General features: G+C 41.4%; 1 protein-coding gene across 4 annotated transcripts in view; it reads right to left on the bottom strand.

The window, feature by feature from the left end:
* Positions 1-19,135, bottom strand: part of TMEM255A (transmembrane protein 255A) — a 52,620-nt gene that overhangs the window by 8,109 nt on the left and 25,376 nt on the right. For 3 of the 4 annotated variants that reach the window (XM_037152103.2, XM_037152102.2, XM_037152101.2), the window contains 3 exons: positions 17,607-17,695; positions 8,659-8,821; positions 1,790-1,933 (listed from right to left, as the gene is read on the bottom strand). In XM_037152103.2, the coding sequence (XP_037007998.1) occupies positions 1,790-1,933; positions 8,659-8,821; positions 17,607-17,695 (396 nt within the window). Of the gene's footprint in view, positions 1-1,789; positions 1,934-8,658; positions 8,822-17,606; positions 17,696-18,095; positions 18,168-19,135 lie in introns of all 4 variants that reach the window. The other variant, XM_053662359.1, reaches the window with a different exon arrangement.

The following is a 19,135-nucleotide window of genomic DNA, read 5'->3' on the forward strand; positions in this document are numbered from 1 at the left end:
CCATCACTAGGGAGATTATTGTTTCTATTTAAGGGGCTCATTATAAAGTGAATGTTCCTAAAATCAATATAATCTATATAGTGTACTTTGATATAAAAAAGTGGAGGTGGCCTCTTTGGCTAAACCCATGTATTGCCCCTGTATCTCAGGATGACTTTTTATTATAGGGGCCCCAAAAGAATGGTGACCCTCCTTGTGTTAGCTACAACTTCCTTGCATTCTATTAAAGGGTTCCTCTTTTGCCTCTCTTACCAATGAAATTATCTATGCACTTTTTGAATATATTTGTGTTTCACAGTTTACATCATCTATTTGGGTAACAAGTTCCCTAAATTGTTTACCTGTGAATAAGTAGGTTTTAAAACAAGTTCTAACATTATATGTTCCAAGCTTTAATGGACAACTTCTTGTTCTAGTACTGTATTTTATAATAGCGAGCAAGTCCATGTTCACACTATATGTACAGGTGTCTCTTGACATATCCACTGAGGATTCGTTCCAGGACCTCTCACAAATACCAAAATCCTTGGATGCCCAAACCCTTACATGAAATGCCATAAGACAATGCATACAGTTATCCATCCACATTTGTAAATTCTCAGTGGTAGAGAGAAAATACTGTTCTCCATCTGCTATTGGTTGATTTTGCAGATGCAAAATCCCAGGATACAGACGGCCAACTGTGTATTTCTTGAAAAAAGATACATGTATAATTGGACCTGCACAGTTCAAACCTGTGCTGTTCAAGGGTCAACCGTATTACTATTGCAGAATTCTACATCTCCCCAAACAGTATCTAAATCAAAGAAAAATATGCTTTGTTCAACTAAGTAGCCTTTTCCAGTTTCAATTATTTTGTTAATCTGAAGCTGAAATTAGGTAGTCCAAGGGATTTGCATTTGTAAACTGGCTGTTTAACTGGAAGTACCCCTAAATACTCATGGTTTTATGTCCCCTTGGAGCATTTACAGACTCTTAGTCAATAGAAGTAAATTCATTATGATCCTCCATTCCTTCAAAGATGTTGCCTTTGGTTCCCAAATTTTGAATTAACCAGATTTTAGTGTAATTTCACTTTTCTGTGGTCAAGGGTTTACCATCACTGAAAATGTCTAAAGGACGATTTCATTTGTTTTCCCGAAGTGTCTAGTTAAGTTCTCTGCACACAGTAAGTCCATTTTAATTAAGTGCCTTTTTTGGTTCTGTTTTTCTGTGCTTAGTCTGGGGAAAGTGCAAATTTGGTAGCACTATTACTGACCTACTTGGTAATAGGACAACAAATGGGAAGACATTGTTATAAAGAATTTTTTTCTGTGTAGTCCTAGTTAGGAAGTCTGGAGAAAAAGAAAGGATTGTTACAGATTTGATTAAATCCCTTGTGTGGCTCAGAATGTCTTTGTGCTAAGGAGCAGGACTAGGCCTCACCCCGTGGCAGAGAAATGGAAAAAGCCACTGTTGGACAAGGGTCTATGGTGAAGTAGTAACGATACCATCTTCTCCTTGGTATAGGTCAAGGCAGTTTGAGACACCTTGATCCTATTTTTCCTCTCTCTTATTCTTCCATCTCTCTGTTCCTTCTTGTGTCATTCTCACCCTTCCCATTCTTCCTGTCTTTGCTTGCCTATGTAGTCCTTATAGTCAGTGGTACACACAGGCTGCTAAAAAGCCATCAGGGATAGAAAGCCTGGCTACCTCATACCTCTTGGGGAGGTTCCATGATTAAAGAGAGAACAAGAGAGCATGAGTGAGAGCAAGGGTAATGGATAGTTCTTTTTTTCTCAAAACATACCTGAAAGTCATAAGCAGAATATGGTGGCAGGTGAGGAGGGCTATGGTAGTAAGTATTGTAGGATGCCACTTGAGGACGAGCATAGTAAGAAACAGTTGGATGAGCATTCTCAACAGAACAGTTCAGTGCTGGGAGAGTTGGATTCTGGAGAAAATCACACATTAGAAAACAACATTAATGTTCATCACTAGGAAAATGGTTAAATAAACCAAAGTATATCCATACTACAGAATACCTTGCAGCTATTGATAAACAATTTAGAGACAGAAAATGTTGTCCAAGATATTTTGTTAAATAAAAACCAAAAACAAGCCACCAGCAAAACTATGGAAACAAAGATCAGTGATTGCTCAGGACTGAGGTTGGAGGAAGGGATTAGTAGGTAGAGCATAGAGGATTTTTAGGAAACTAAAACTACTCTATATGATTTTATAATGATGGGTATGTCATTGTACATTTACCCAAATCCTAGAATGTGCAACACCAACAGTAAACTATATGGTTAACTATGGACTTTGGGTGATTATGATGTGTCAGTGTACGTTCATCCTTGGTAACAAATGTACCACTCTGGTGAGGAATATTGATAATGGGGGAGGCTATGCATGTATGGAAAGGGGATATATGGGAAATCTCTAATTCTTCCTCTCAATTTGGTTGTAAACCTAAAACTGCTCTAATTTTTTTTAAAGGAAGCCACCACATCTAACAAATCACTACCTAAAAACATGAAAATACACATGGGAGATAAAAAAACATGGGAGATACACAATGGATTGACTCAGAATAATTTCTTTCCAAAATCAAAACCATAAAAAAATAAAAAGGAAGCCATTATGTTATATTAATATAGTATGATTCCAATTTGCATAAAAATAAAGACCTAAACAATTATATGAGTATAGTATGTTTTTAAATGTAAAGAAACTAATTTGGAAACATTCACAACAAACTGTTAACTGTGGTTATCTCTGGGGAGGGGAGTAATATTAGGAGGTAAATTGAGACTCTTCACTTTTTGTTATACAGCCAAAGCCTTCACAACTAATAGGTAATTTTTTTTGTGTCATTTTTCCCAACTTATTTAAAAAAAATTCAAACCTAGCCCTGGTTGGTGTGGCTCAGTGGATTGAGTGCCGGCCTGCAAACCAGGGGACTGCCAGTTCAATTCTCAGTCTAGGACACATGCTTAGGTTGCGGGCTGGGTCCCCAGTTAGGGGCATGGAAAAGACAACCACACATCCAAGTTTCTCTCCCTCTTTTTCTCTCTCCCTCCCCCCTCTCTAAAAATAAATAAGTAAACTCTTAAAAAATTTAAACATATAGAAAAGTTAAAATTATTTATATATATGATTTTCTAAAACAACAAGACCCAGAATACACAATGTCAAATACACAATATACAAGGCTGAACAGGGTACTACTCTTGCTGTGACAAAAATGTGATGAATCACAAAGAGTTTGTAAAAGTTGTGAGGATTCTGGTAGACTCCAACCTTATAAAGGAGCTCTCATATAAACACAAAATATTTTTATTTCTCATCAGCCCCGCAGGCTGGAGGCAAAACCCTAGCAGTGAAAAGAAACCATGAAAGACTAAGCAGAATATATTATTCTTATTTTGCAACCAAAACAATGCAGAAAGAAATGAATACCATTTTTATAACATGGTGGAGTGTGTAGCCCTTCAAGGGTTAAAGCTAATCTTGTCCCGGATGGGAGTCCTGCTCCCAACAGGGCGAAAGTATTGCTAAGTCACCACTGCTCATTAGTTCCCAAAAAGACTGTAATTTTATCTTTTCAGTGCCACATGGGTCAAGGTGTAGGGCAAATATTTTTTCCATTTTCCATGTCATTGACACTTCCTCCATTTGTGTGGGTAATTGAGAGCTGTTTACAAAATCAACGTGTCTTATTTCTGGTACGCAGCTACTCTATATTAACAGAGAGCAGAAGCTTCCTCTCAAGTGATAAAAATGTGTGGGCAGGCTTTGGCAGTGGCATAGGCAACTGTGTTGGGGTGTTGGCAGGGGAAACTCCCTTACAGCAAGTTTCAACACAGTTCTGTTGCTCTCTTCCTTGGAGTGGGTTACTGTTTACATTTCTAGTAGGTTTGAAGAACTACAAGTCTCAGTCATTATGATGCAGCCCATAGACAACAAGAGAAATGTTTGTCAGCCTCTCTCATGTGTGGGGGAGAGCAGATATTGGCCATTCCGAGGGTTGGCTCGCATTACAGATGAAGAGTGCTCAGAAATGCCCTTACCTCTCCACCAGAATTCTAAGGAGAAATTTCATCCCTGAGGAAGTTCCGGAAATCATGTTCTCTAGGTCTTCTGTCAATTAAAAACACACCCTCCATAATAAAAAGAGAGATGACTAACCAAGATGGATTGATCAGTCATTATCCATGTTTATCAGAAAACATTCTTATACTTGGTTGTTAAATACTTTGGGTGCAATAGCATGGTTTATCTAATACATAATAATAGATCAGTGTTTCATTGTGTACTTTCTCAGAACAACAACAAATTACTTCCAAATCTCTTTCCCAGTTGAATAGCTAACATATGGCCAATTTTAATTCCTGCTGTAGTAATTAATTAATTAAACAAATAATGCATGAATTATTTGTATTGTGTTAAAGACATAAGAAGATAAATAGTATTTTCATAATTTGCTAGCCAATTAGAGTATTTCTGGGCTCAGTGCTTTATCATTCTTATTACTTTGCTTTTATAGATTTCTTTTCCTAAAAGTGAAATCACCAATGAAGTCTCAATAATACCCATCCAAAAAAAATACACACCTTTCAGCTCTTGCAAAATGAAAACAAATAAACCATATCTTCTATGCAAATAAATTAAGCCTAACCATAGTGAAACAATCATACAATGTAAACTCTATCTCTAAAAGTTTGTGTGTGTGGGTTCAGCAAGGCTCGGGGTCCAGGAAAATCTTTGAAAGGAAGTTGGCTATTATAGAGAAAGAAACAGAAGAAACATTAGAGGAAGGTTGAATGAGCACCAAAAAGCCACAGAGAGAAGACAGTCAAGAGTACAGGATACAGAGAAAATAGACAGGGCAGCAAGGTAAGATGAGGGATCAAAGGGAGGTGAAGTGAAGATCTGGGCAGGGAAGGAGTGAAAGAGATGGCCCCAAATAATGGCCTGGTTATATTTTGAAGTAAATGATTCTGATTTTATAATAAATTTGGACACTGCCCCTATTTGTGTGTGCATACTGGACTGTGTGTGTATTTCTGTTAAAATTCTGGCATTTAAGTAATGAGACCCCCATTACTGATCAGTAGCATTCTGAGCTCCAGTGAAGCAAAGGTTACTAGATAGCACAGGATACGGTGAAAACAATCTTGTCTGGACAAAACTGAGTCTATTCTGAAACAATGATTGTGAACTTTGGAAAGAATGCCACTTTTATTCCTCTCCACTTTACTCCAAACCAGAGACAGCAATTAGGAGAAAATGACAAGATATAATCACTATGGAAAGATTAATGTCTAATCCTTATAACTTTGGTCAACAAATACTTCATCAAACATTTTCTTTAAGATTCTTTTTACCAAGCACCTCTGGTCAGGGAATGAAGACATTCTTTTTCCTTTCAGGGTCCCACAACTCTGGAGATGGTGGCTCCTAGCTGAGGGCTGCCAGCTTGCAGCCTTTGGCTCCCTTCGTCACTCCCTAGGGAATGGTTTTCATCAGCCAGTGCCCCTGAGTCTCTATGCAGACCCCAGGGCATTCCACTTGGAGGGAGGTACACCACAAGTCACCAACCACATTTGAACTGAGGCTGAGGATTTTATTTAGGTTCACTTGGTTGGTGTTCCAGGATTTTCTATACCATGTCTCATTTTTAAAAAAATTTTTGTGAAGATTTTATTTATTTTATTTTTAGAGAGAGGGGAAGGGAGAGAGAAAGAGAGACAGAAACATCAATGTGTGGTTGCCTCTTGCATGCCCCAGGCATTGGGAATTGAACTGGTGATTCTTCGGTTCTCAGGCCAGCACCCAATTCACTGAGCCACACCAGCCAGGGCTAATTTTAATAAAGCAAGCTAAGTAGTTCCTCCATGGTACCCCCATCTTATACTCGTGTTCTCTCACCTCATGAATCAAATATCTTGCCCCCCTGATCTTTACTTTCATCTTTCATTTTCCCCACTGGTCCTTACCTGAGGTCCCAGGCTTGGTTGGCATTTGATAATCATCAGAACTTTTCTTGCCCTCCTCCTTTACTGTTAAAGAAGCTCAACAGTTGGAAACAACTTGCTTTAACTTTTTTTAAAATTAAAGCAGCTAAACAAAGTAGGCAATGTCTGTGAAAACACTTGTAGAACCAGACAAGGCTAACCAAATCTTAGGGGGAGTTGAGATGGAGTAGAAAGAGCAAAGGCTTTGGCATCTGAGAAACTGGGCTTCATTCAGTCCCAGCTCTGTTGTTTAGCTCTGGGCAAGTCACTTGACCTCTGTTGGCCTGTTTCCTCATCTGTGAAATGGGGGCAGTAATACTTACCTCACAAGCTACTAGCAGTGGTGAGGAGTGAAGAAAGTAATTGTGCAAAAGCACTTTGTACAGAGTAAAGGGCCATTACTACCACCTATGAGGACAGACTGTCTACGAACCCTCTATCCTTCTTAGAGAGCAAAGGTCACAGTGAAATTACGAGTCCAGAAATAAGCCTAGACATCAATGGTCCACTGAATCTTGACAAGGGTCCTTAGCAGAACCCCACTGAACTACCAAGTAGCTATCATCCACTCCATTCATGCCTTAGGGTAACTGCTACCACATCTGAAAGCTCTAGGAATGATTCAGAGAACTCTTCACACCTTTCCTGAGGTACCATCTCCTCAACTCACCAATCCTGGAGCTTCTCTGCCAGCCAGCCAGCAGGCTTGTCTCAGATTCAGCTTTCACTTGCACCTTGGGGGAAGTCTCCAAGAACAAAGGGCATTCTTTTCTCCAAAGAAGCCCCAAGCCAGAAACAGCTTTTCCGCTTTCTCACCAAAAGCTCCCTCAGGCCCAAACAGGAAATCCTTCTCCCTCCTCCTCCTCTAGGGCCCCACCTTGTTGACGCTTGGCCTACTCCTCTGTGCTTGGGTTTTCCCCAGTGGGAGGAAGGGCATGGGAATGAGAAGTGCGCATATGAAGAGAGGGAGAGAAAAGAGATAATGAGAGACGGACAGACAGACAGGTTGGGCATGAACAGGAAAGGATTTCTCTTGATTTAGGGTCACCAGCAGGAACACTCAATACTTCCAGTCAGGCCGGTTCTTCCAGGGACTTGCCACCCGCCCCAAACAGCAGTTTTTCTTTAGCCCACCTTTCATTTTCCATTACCTATCCTTTTGACAGTCCAGAGTCAAATTACCAACTGCCTTTTAGGTTTCTGTTCCTCAGGGATCCCAAAATGGGACAGAAATTGCCAAGGGCCTAGGTAGTGGTGTCAAACTCATTTTCACTGGGGGCCACATCAGCCTCATGGTTGCCTTGAAAGTGCCGAATGTAATTTGAGGACTGTATAAATATAACTACTCCTTAACAGTTAAGTGAGAGCTAGGTGCTGCCACCTGGTAGAAACAAGGTGCCAGGCTGGATAAAACAAGGTGGAAGGCCAGATTTGGCCTGTGGGCCTTGTGTTTGCCACCTGTGGCCTAGGGGCTCTCTGCCTCATTTCTGGGGTCAAAGGAAAGCCATTTCTAGGGACAAAATAATTCCCTAAATACATGAGGGACATTCCTTCAAAGCAGTGGTCCGCAACCTTGGCTGAGATCACAATCTCCTGGGCTTCAATTTAGACCAATTAAATCAGAATCTCAGGAGGAGGGGCCTAGAATCTAGATTTTTTAAGCACCACAAGTGATTCTGTTCTCAGAGGAAGCCAGGAGGCTAACCATAGCTCTAAATCTATTATCTTTATAATTTGAGATCAAAGTTTATTTCTTATTTTTCAATTAATTTGAGAAAGAAGTATTGATTTGTTGTTCCACTTATTTATGCATTCATTGGTTAATTCTTGTTTGTGTCCTGACGGGATCAAACCTACAACCTTGGCGTATTGTGATGACATTTTAACCAACTGAGCTACCTGGCCAGGGCAGACATCAAGGTTTATTAAATAAGCAAATAAATGCTTAGAAATGCTTTAAAAACAGAAGAAGGAAAGAGCTCACTATTATGAAGCACCTACTGGGTGCTGAGTCCTGCTATGCCTTTGAAGACACACATGCAAAGGTAGAAAAGAGTTGAAAAGGAGGATAGGGAATGTAGGGAGGCTGAGATTGTGGATGAAGTTGAGGTTGAGGACAAGACCTGGCAAGCAGCTTAGGCTAGGGCTGGCTCTCCAAATGTGGGGTGGGGGGAGAGTCCAGATGCTCTTTCTGGAGAAACTCCAAGATGAAATTCCTGAGAGGGGGAAACTAGCATTAATCTTACCTGTAGCTAAAAAAACCTCTTTCCTTCCATCTCTCCTCAAGTCTGTTAGGAGAAAAACTACCCAGAAAGGTTTCTGCTAAAAGTCTGTGTGTGGGGAACTGGAAAGGGGAGAGTTTTAAAAGGCTATGTTTACATAATGGCATGAATCAGAGAGGTGAGAACACCCTCCCTCCCACCTCCACCCCCAGAATGTGCCTCAAGAACATAGGCAACTGATGTTAACAGGAAATGTTTGCAGACAGACAGCATTACCTGGCTCCTTCAACTTGAGATGTTTGAAGGCAGTTACATTCTTGAAGCAATTGCTTTTGATTCTTCCCTTCAAAACATGGGTCCCCATGCTCCTAACCTCCCAGCCTGGCCCTAGCCTCCAATAGGGATGTCTGTGGAATGGGAAGACCCTTCCTTACCATGTCCTTAAAGCCTCCAAGAACAGCAGCAGTGATAATGCCCAGGAACAGGCCAACGATGTTGAGAATGGTGGCAGACCAGAGCAGGTGGTAGAGGTGGATGATGTCCTGGCAACTGCTGACATCGATGTATTCATAGTACCCACCAGTGATTTCCACACGGCTGGACAGGAAGAAGCATACTTTAGTCAGTCCCAGGGTGCAAGCTGGCCCTTAGGGCATTGGCTAACACACAGTTATCATAAGGGGCACCATAGCCATGAATGCACATGGGGAGCAAGACACTATATTAAATCCAACTGTGATGGCTGTTTATTGAAAAAAATACTACCTACCAGAGAAACACTTGTTACCATCACTAACGCTAATCCTAGATGACATTTATTGACATTTGTAATGGGCCAGGCACAGTGTACATATTAAACCTGTGCTAATATGGCAGTGTCTAGTCAGATGTGGCTATATAATTTTTTTAATTTTTATTTGTTTATTTTTAGAGAGTGGAAAGGAGGGAGAGAAAGAGGGAGAGAAACACCAATGTGTGGTTGCCTCTCATGTTTTCCCTACTGGGGACCTAGTTTGCAACCCAGGCATGTGCCCTGACTGGGAATCAAACTGGTGACCCGTTGGTTCACAGGCTGGCACTCAATCAACTGAGTCACATCAACCAGGGCTATAAATTTAAATTAGCTAACATTAAGTAAATTTTTAACAATTCAGTTCTTTAGTCTAATCGGCCACATGTTATGTGCTAAATAGCCACACTTGTAAGGGCCACACTAGTGGCTAGTTACTGTACTGGACAGAGCACATTACAGAACATTTCCATCATCACATAAGTTCTATTAGACAGCACTGTAAATCCTTACAGTACCCTATGAGGAAGGTTCTATCACCATTCCCTTTTTACTAAGGAAGAGACTGAAGCACAGAGAGGTTACAAACTTGCTCAAGTCATAAGAGGAAGGGCTGAGATCTGAATTCAGGCTTCAAAGATTTCAGCACTTCCTTTCTCAAGACAAAACAAAACAAAATAAAATGCCAACAAACAAAAAGCAATGTCCCAATAAAGAACTAAAGCTGAGTTGCTAGGAAAAAAAACCTATCATCTCCTTAGAGAGGCCTTCCCTGACCACTCTGTTTAAAGACACCCTCCTCCCCTCCAGCCCAGTCGTTCTCTATCACATTACTTGCTATGCACTGAATTGCACCCCTCCAAAATTCATATGTTGAAGCCTTAACTCCCAATATGACTGTACTTGGAGAAGGGCTAGTAGGAGGCAATAAAGGTTAAATGAGGTCATAAAAGTAGGGCCCTAACCAATAGGATTGGGGGCTTTATAAAGAGAGAAAGAGAGAGAGAGAAATCTCCATACACAGCCCCTGAGGGGAGGCCATGCAAAGGAAGACAGTGAAAAGGCTGCCATCTTCAAACCAGGAAGAAAGTTCTTACTGGAACATGAGCATGCTGGAGCCCTGCTCTCAGACTTCCAGCCTCCAGAATTGTGAGAAAATAAATATCTGTTGCTGAAGCTACCCAAGTCTATGGTATTTTGTTATGGCAGCCCAAGCTAAGACCTTTCCCTTCTTTATTTCCTCTGTAGCACTCATTCCTTACTAATGTGCCTGCTTCTTATTGTCTGTCTCCCCACTCAAATGTGAGCTCCATAAGGACATAGACTTGGTTCATTTTGTTCACTGCTATGCTTGAGATGTAGTTGGTGCTACATAAATACCTGGTGAATGAATTAAATGAAAATTCTTGTTATCTAGGCTGTTGTAAACTGATTTACAATTTGACCACTGGAAGCAATAATGAATCTGAAATACAGTGATTCTTAAAATGAAAGTCACAACCAAACACCCTAGTATCAAGATGGTTATTGCATGTGACTACCCTGCTATAAGAATGCTGAAAATGAAAAAGAAAAAAAGTTAATGTCCAGAATGAATCAGGGAGCGATTAGTCACACAAGAAAAAACTTTTAAACTTGACAGATAAATTTATATTAGAATTCTTTAAATTCAGTGTTTCTCTAAGAAGTTGAAATCAGTGTGATTACAGAACAACCTGTGTCAGAATCATCTGTGTTTGTGTTATGTGTGCCTCCCTGTGTGTGTCAGTGTGTTATTTTTATGTGCCTATGGGTGTCTGTGTGTATATGTATGTATTTTTGAGAAAGAGCTGGTTAATAGATTCTTAGGCGCAACCCCAGTCCTACTGAATCTGGCAGAATTCTGGGGGGTGAGGCTCAGGAATCTGTGTTAACATGCTCATTGCTATTAGAGAACCACTGTTTTAAATAGTAAGCTTCCATAGTGGAATTTTTTAATACTTTTTTAAAATTTTTATAGAGAAGGGAAGGGAAGGAGAAAGAGTGGGATAGAAACATCAATGTGTGCATTATGCTGAGTGAAATAAGCCAGGCGGTGAAAGACAAATATCATATGATCTCACCTTTAACGGCAACCTAAACAACGAAACAAACAAGCAAGCAAAATATGACCAAAGACACTGAAGTACAGAACAGGCTGACAGGGACAAGAGGGGAGACGGGAGAGAATTTCAGGGGAAAAGGGGAAGGATTCACAGGAACAAGTATAAAGGACACATGGATAAAAACTAAGGCGGGAGGGGAATGGGAGGGAGGTAGGGAGCACTGAGGGGGTGGGCTGGGTTGGGAGTATAAGACAGAAAACTGTACTTAAACAATAATTAAATAAATCTAAAAAAATGTGTGGTTTCCTCTCATGTGTTCCCTACTGGGGACCTGGCCTGCAACCCAGGCATGTGCCCTGACTGGGAATCAAACCAGCGACCCTTTGCTTCACAGGCCCATGCTCAATCCACTGAGCTACACCAGCCATGGCCCATAATGAAAATTTTTAAAAAGATTTTATTTATTTATTTTTAGAGAGAAGGGAAGGAAAAAAGAGAGGAAGAGAAACATCAATGTGTGGTTGCCTCTCGCGCCCCCCTACTGGGGACCTGGCTCAAAACCCAGGCCCTGGGTTCTCCCTGATGGGGAATCAAACCAATGACCCTTTGGTTTGCAGGTCTGCTGCAGTCAAGCCACTGAGCTACACCAGCCAGGGCCCGTAGTGGAATTTTAAAGGTGTTTTTAATTAATTGGAATTTTAATTAGATTTCACTATTTCCCAGAACATAGCTGAAGAGACCACCCCTAGCATACAATGACTGTCTCCTGTTAGCACTGTACTCAGTCCTGGAAAATGGAGCAGGGAGGACACAGAGATTATTTATGTTAAAAAAGGCACAGCTGGACAGTGATTATCCAGTGGAAAGGGCTGGCCTGTGTGTAAGAGACAGTGTGGGCTTGTAGGGAACCAAGAGAAGCTTGAGAGTCTGCTTCTGACTGCCCCAAAATTAGCTTTGCCTATCTCCTAAGACACTGAGGGCAGTCTGGCAGTACATATGGATACACAGTATGACATAGCAGACTCTGGAGTAGGACTGCTTTTGAACCCTGGCTCTGTCACTTATTTGCAGTCTGACCCTGAGCAACTTTCTTAACCCCTCTGGGCCTTGGGAATTTAATTAGAAAATGCATGAAACCAGTACTCCAGCATGTAATAAGAGCCCCCACCAAACATGCAGCTATACTTTTTCCTTTCTAAAAACCAGCCTCTGGCAACATGATTCAAAGCTTTGAATCTTGTTCTTAAAAGGCATTAACACTTTAAAGTCACAGGCCACAACATGGGGATAGATGAATAGTTCATTTAAAAACATTCAATAGCTCTGGCTGGTGTGGCTCAGTGAATTGAGTGCTGGCCTGCAAACCAAAGGGTAACAGGTTTGATTCTCAGTCAGGGCACATGCCTGGGTTGCAGGCCAGGTCCCCAGTATGAAGCATGTGGGAGGCAACCACACACTGATGTTTCTCTTGCTCCCTTTTTCCCTTCTCTTCTCTCTAAATATAAATAAATAAAGTCTTAAAAAAATTAAAAGATTCAATAGTTGTAGAGAATATATGTTTGGTTTCAGTTTGAGTGGGTTTAATAGCTACTGAAATATTTTTTTTACTGAACTATGAAGCACAAGAACATTAATACTTATATCTGGTTCAGGATTTAGCAAATTAATGTGGTTTGTTTCTGTTTGAGATTCATGTCTCGATTTGGTTTAGTCTCTGGGCAGAGCTTCCTCTGAAATTCCATCTTTTGCATTCTCAGCACTCCTATCCTCAAGCCTCCATGACTGCAGGGCTCTCCTACCAGATCCTACCACTGCCCGATTAAGCTTCCTACACATTAAAAAAAAAACACACAAAAAAAGTAAGTCATTCATTTAATCAAAACACTTCCATGGCTCCTCATGACCTTCAGGAAAATGGATCCAAATTCCTCAGCCTGCCATAATCTGGCTCCAAAATGCAGTCCACAGTTTAGCCAGGCTGGAATTCTGAGAAGGCCAAAACTGGCCATGTAGGGTACTTATTTCAAACTTGTGCTCAGATTTCTCCCCATGCAAGGAAGGTACCACCTTCTGTTCTCTGCCTATCCTAATCTCTCCCACTACTCAAAGCTTCCATATTCACCTCACCAATGCCTTCTTCAAGTACTCCAGCGCCCATTCATTAGCTTTTTCCCTGGGCTCCCATAGCCTCAGAGAATCTGTTTTCCCTAGTTAGGCACTTTGCATATGTCAATAATTCAGTTATTAATTTAATCCAATGTTCATTGAGAGTCTACTCAGTACTGAGTACTGTGCTGGGTACTGAAGCTATAACTAAGGCCAAGGTGAATATGATGTCTCTGTCTAAATTGTAACCTGGAGGGCATGGGTCATCTCTTACCTACATTTGTGTCGCCCTTACTGCCTACAGTGTTAGAAATGTTATAGGTCATCAATAGATACTTGGTGAATGAATAACTGAGTTCAAAGACTGAGCACTGCATTGATCACAGATTGGTTACCCAATATGGGCTCTTATCCCCATGCTCTCAACTTGCTGGGTGTGCCTGGAGAAACAGATAACCTTTCTGTGTTTCAGACCCCATTTAACGAAGTAGGAGGCAACTGATCCTGGATAAGGCAGAAGAGCATGCTAAGGGCCTGGAACTTTTTGCCAACTCTTGATGGACAGGTAGTGCTCTGCGTATTTCTCTCACTGCATGTATTCTGTCTAACCACCACTGCTTCCCACAGTCTCCCTGGTAAATTGAATTCCTTAAGGACAAAATTATGTTTTACTGCTAGGTATTCTTCTAGAATAGTCCCCGGCACATAGTAGGAGCACAATAAAAGTTTGTCAAAGGGGGAAATGAAAGAAAATAACCTATGATCTTTCATTTTATTACCAGCTGAAGCAGTTTGCAAAGCACCTCCATTTCCTTTCATTTCCTTCAGGTTATATACTGACAACCAGTGATCTTGACTTGACCTCTCCAACGCTGAGTAAAGTACTCTGAAAGGCTGCTGCTGAGGAGCTGTGTCCTAGAAAAAGCCACCTTCCTGTACAGTCTAAATGAAATAATCTGTGCTTGGTATTAAAACCTCACTGCCGCTGACATTGGAGAAAGTCTGTGGGTTTGAGGGGACAGTAGAATCTCTGTTTCCGTAGCACTGTACAAATGTCTGCCTGATGTTTGTTCCCACTTTTTTTTCTTGGCCTCCTTTCCAGGAAATGTACTGGAGGAGCTGGCAATTGATTAAAATAGGCTTTATGTGAGGAAAACAAATACATATTCGGCAAAATTAAAGTCTCTGAACTTTAGAGTGCTTGTCGCTAGCTATATTTAGGCCTGGAGTTTAGGTCTCCTCATAGCTGGCTGAAAAAACCCTCGGTCAAGATAAAACTTTGTACTCCATTGTAGGATCATCATCTCTTAGGTCTCATGGACTTGGGGATGGTTTCCTGATTAAAAGCTTAGTAAGTGCTTTTCTAGTGGCCTTTCCCTTGGAATCTTAGCACAACAGACTTTGCAAAGGGTCTTGACTGCTGCTCGGGGCTGGTTACGAGGCATCAGGTAGGTTAAAACCATTTCCAGGTTTCAAGATTTTTAAGAGCAATGTCCCTGTGAAGCCTGTTGTCACCTAGTCCCATAATTTATTTCACCATGTCTTTACTCATGCCTGGTCCTGTGCTGGGGCCTAAGGATATAGATAAGATGAAGTCGTGTTCACTGCCTTTAGGAAGCCCAGTGTTTAGCACTGTTCCTCATAAAATTCCTTTAGATCCTTGAAAATAATCCTGGTATAACTTGTTTTAAGAAAGTTAGAAAGTCATTATGAAGTTCAGATTGGCAGAGAGATAAACTGGGCTTGGGTATCCACTTTCAAAAAAATTCTCCTAAAGACTCAGCTAAATGGAATTTAAAGTAGGATTTAGTTTATTCAAACCTTCATCAGAAACACACCTAATTGCAAAGAGAAAGGTGTGTCTGCAAGGCATCACTTCTCAGCCTCCTCAGTTGGCCCCCCTCTCCTTCTTAGATCTCAGGCCCCATTCCGGCCAGGTTCCAGCCCCTGCCCCAGGATGCCATGAAGCCAGAAAGGAGAGGAGAGCAGGAAGAAGGGAGGGGGAAGGAGGAGGGAAAAAGAGAGGGAAGGGTACAGCAGGGGAGGGAGGAGTAAGGAGAAACAAGAGCAAAGAAAGCTAAAGAACCCCAATTCCCCCAGGACCTATTTTGCATTCCTTTGATCATTTTTGGAAGGATGGGATCAGGAAGTACAATTATAGCCAGCTGTCAATCACTGCTGCTAGGAAGGAGGTCCTTTACAAGTGTTAGTTATTATTATAACATGAATAATTGAACCTCCCAGATAATCCCCAAACCTCATTTGAGTCTTTAAGTTTCCTTTCCTCCCCCAAACCTTTTAACAAAATGAGACTGGTGCTAGTGAAGAGAGTAAAGGGCTGATGTTGAGTTCCTCCCTTCTCCTCCCTGACTCCAGTCTATCTGTCCAGTCTTAATCCTCAATCCAGAGAAACTGTCCCAACCAATACAGAGAGTAGGGAGTGTGAGTGAGGAAGAGACTACACCCACCTGCTCCTCTGTATCTAGCTTCATTCAGCCCTTTTCTGTCAATTCCTCCCTCCCTCTTTCCTTCTCTTAGCCCTCAGAACTTCTGCACTGAGAGTCTCGCTGGAGTGTCCAACCTTTTGGCATCTCTGGGTCACACTGGAACCAGAAAAGTTGTCTTAGGCCACACATTAAGTACATTGTGACACATGATCACACAAAAAAATCTCATAATGTTTTAAGTGAATTTACAATTTTGTGTTGGGCTGCCTGCATAGACAACCTGGGCTGCATGTGGCCAATGGGCCACAGGTTGGAAAACCCTGGTAGAGAAATGTTCATGGGCAGGCATTGGCTGATACACCTCACAGGCAGGGCTATTCATTCATGCTCTGTATCTTTTGCTCATGCATTCCTGCTGATTCTACTTTCTAAAGTGCTCTTTAAAGTATTCCTTTGCTTTCTATTTTCTCCAAACCAACTTAATCCAGGCTCCATTCTATTTGGCCTAAACTCTTGCAGTGACCCCCTAACTGCCTCCTCTCTAAGCACTCAAATCCATCTTCTGTGCTATACCCTTCAATGGCTCCCAATTGTCTATAGGGTCAAGTCCAAAAGCATTTCTATGGTCAAGGAGCCCTCTATGATTTAATGTGTGACCACAACTCTGCTTTTACCTCCTACCCCCTTGTATAAACTACACAACTCCCACAACTCCTGGGAATAGCCTCACCACTTCCACCCCCTTTTGGTTTGTTTTTTAACCCTCTAATTATCCTTTAAGCCTCAGCTCTCACATCAACTTTTCCTTGATATTGACTGCACACCAGCAATTCTTACTTTCAGTCACTAGGGTTGCCAGTGTCCCCAGTATATCCACTGATTCCTCACCACACTTAACACACTATAATGCTCTACTGCAATCATTTGTTCACATATCTGTCTTCCCTACTAGTCTATGAGTTCCTCAGCAGTAGGAACTTAGCTCCTAAATACGTTTTGAAAGAAATAATAAATGATGTTTTCACAACTGGTTGGCAGAGAGTCAGAATGGTTGTAGTAAATCTGGCACCAAGCCTGCTCTTGCCTCAGGGCCTTTGCACTTGCTGCTCCCTCTGCTTGACATACTCTTTCTCCTCAGGTACCTTCTTGGGTTGCCCTCTTACATTACTCAGGTATCTGTATAAATGTCACCTTCTCAGAGGCCTTCCCTGGCCCTGGGTACTCCATCTAACCTAGCACACACATTCCCCTCCTACCACTATCTATGTGACTTTCCTATTTCATTTTTTCTCCAGAGCTTTTGATCAACACTTGGTATGTTTTACAGGACAGAGCAAAAATAGGTTTACAGTTGTGAGGACATGAAATGCATAGTTTATTATTCTATTATTACTTATTATTGTATTATTTTCCATACAAACAACTGAAAACTTACTTTTGCCCTACCCTGTATATTCATATATTTATTGACTGTCTTCCTTAATAAAATATAATCTCCAAGAAGGCAAAGATTTTTGTTTTGTTTGTTGTTGAATCTCCAGTGTCAAGAATAGAGCCAAGTACAGAGAAAGTGCTCAATAGTGTCTTGTTCAGTATTGTTGAACTTGGACTTACACAGAACTGCATTTTAAGCCTATCTCTACCATTTTCAAGTTCTGTGTGACCTTGAACTAGCCATCTATTTCCTCTGAGCCTCACCCTTATCATCTGTAAAACAGGGATACTAATTCTACACACATCATAGACAAAAATTAAAAAGATAAAATATTTTAAATCACTTGGCATGCTGCCTGGTACAGAGAAAGCAGGTAGTGCAAGTAAGCTGAAATTTGTTGACCGACCAGTGTCTTCTAATTCTCTGATCCCTATAGTGTGCCTTTCCCCCACCCTAGCCTTTCTATCATCCATTGTGATCAAACCATTATTAGTCCTGTGCCTGGGGGGTATATTCTTACTTGCCACAGTTGTAGAGGTCACAGCAGAAGCAGGTGTTGCCCCGGATTCGAGGTGTGCAGAATTCACGGTTGAGATGAGGGCAGTTCACCTGAGGGCACACAACAGTGAGGAAGATGAGCTGGCACTGCATGGGAGGCAGGACCCTCTGGGATTGGAAATGTGAGTTAGTGACAGATGGAGATGGCAAAGATGGCTTTGAGATGAACACACCAATGCATGGGAGGGATGGGGCTGGACAGGAGCTGGCTGAATTGTGCATGAGGCAAGTCACTGTGTAGTTGAGCTTGAATCCAGACTCAGCCACAGTGCTCAGTGCCCCATCTATGAAGGGTGGAGGAGAGGAGAAAGGGTGGATGGAAAGCTGGACAGAAGAACAAATGGACAGTAGAAAATGAGGAGACAAGGGGAAGGCAAATCAGGGTACAGGAGGAAAGGGCACCAGATGGAAAGACAGGGACTGTCACATGCACTCTGAAGTACAATGGTACCTCTCTAGCTGCCTGGGTAAGGTTCCTCATAACCCTCGCAGAAGGAGAATTTTTGGTTGAGGAACTTATGACCTTATATAGGAAAAATAGGATTAGGGGGACCAGGGTTACCAGTGAACCTATGGAAGTCATTATTAATACTTTTACAGTCATCAAGTTAACACAAGAAAGTGATCACAATGAAATCAAGAGAAGAGCAATGACATTTTACACATCTTGAGTTGGCAAGAACTTTTAAAGATTAATTTCCACTTATCATATCTGTTGGTAAAAAATTTTCCAGGCTCTTTCCCCCATATGGATACAATAAGTGCTTATAAGTTTATTTTGTTGTGTTATAGAGTATATTCATAGCCAATGACCATTTTTTCTATATTGTTTTTTTTTATCCAAATGCTCAATGCCTTTCTGATAAACATACACATTTCTACTCATCCCTTGTCACCTGAGGATAGTTAGAAAAATGGTAAGTTTATGACTGGGGAAATAAAAGGCAGCAAGAGGATGGTGGGGCCATTAAAATTTGCCCTGATGCCTTGCGAGTGGGGGTATCACACCATTCACATTATATTTTATGTAGAATGACTTTGTTTGAAGTTGTGCAACACAGTGGCCATTTTATATCCATTTACCTCTCTTTATTCCAAGTCACAAATTTAAACATTTTTAAACTATTGGGTGGGGCTGACTTTCAAGTTGAGGTTAACAGAGAACCAAATTGTCAAGGTTCCTAGAAGGACAGTAGTGTTTCCTATGAAAGTGATCTCTGGGTTGATGGGTACTGTTGGTACTATTGTGTACTGAAATGAAAGCTCTACGAAAATGACCTGGAGTCACGCTTCACCTCACTGTTCACCACCTCCAGTTCTGCATGAAGGGATATGGAACACAAGGAGATCTGAATGAGGCAGGAGAGAGAGAGAGACCTTCCTGTACCTACTCAAGGATTGTCTGACTAGACTCTTGGGGGTGTCATGAGATGGATGAGGCCAACAGTCCAGCCATCCCCAGAGACTCCAAGAGAACTAGCTCTCTCAACC

This window comes from Artibeus jamaicensis, unplaced genomic scaffold (assembly GCF_021234435.1).
Source record: "Artibeus jamaicensis isolate MK-2021 breed Jamaican fruit bat unplaced genomic scaffold, CSHL_Jam_final contig_240, whole genome shotgun sequence".
Taxonomy (NCBI): Eukaryota; Metazoa; Chordata; class Mammalia; order Chiroptera; family Phyllostomidae; genus Artibeus; species Artibeus jamaicensis.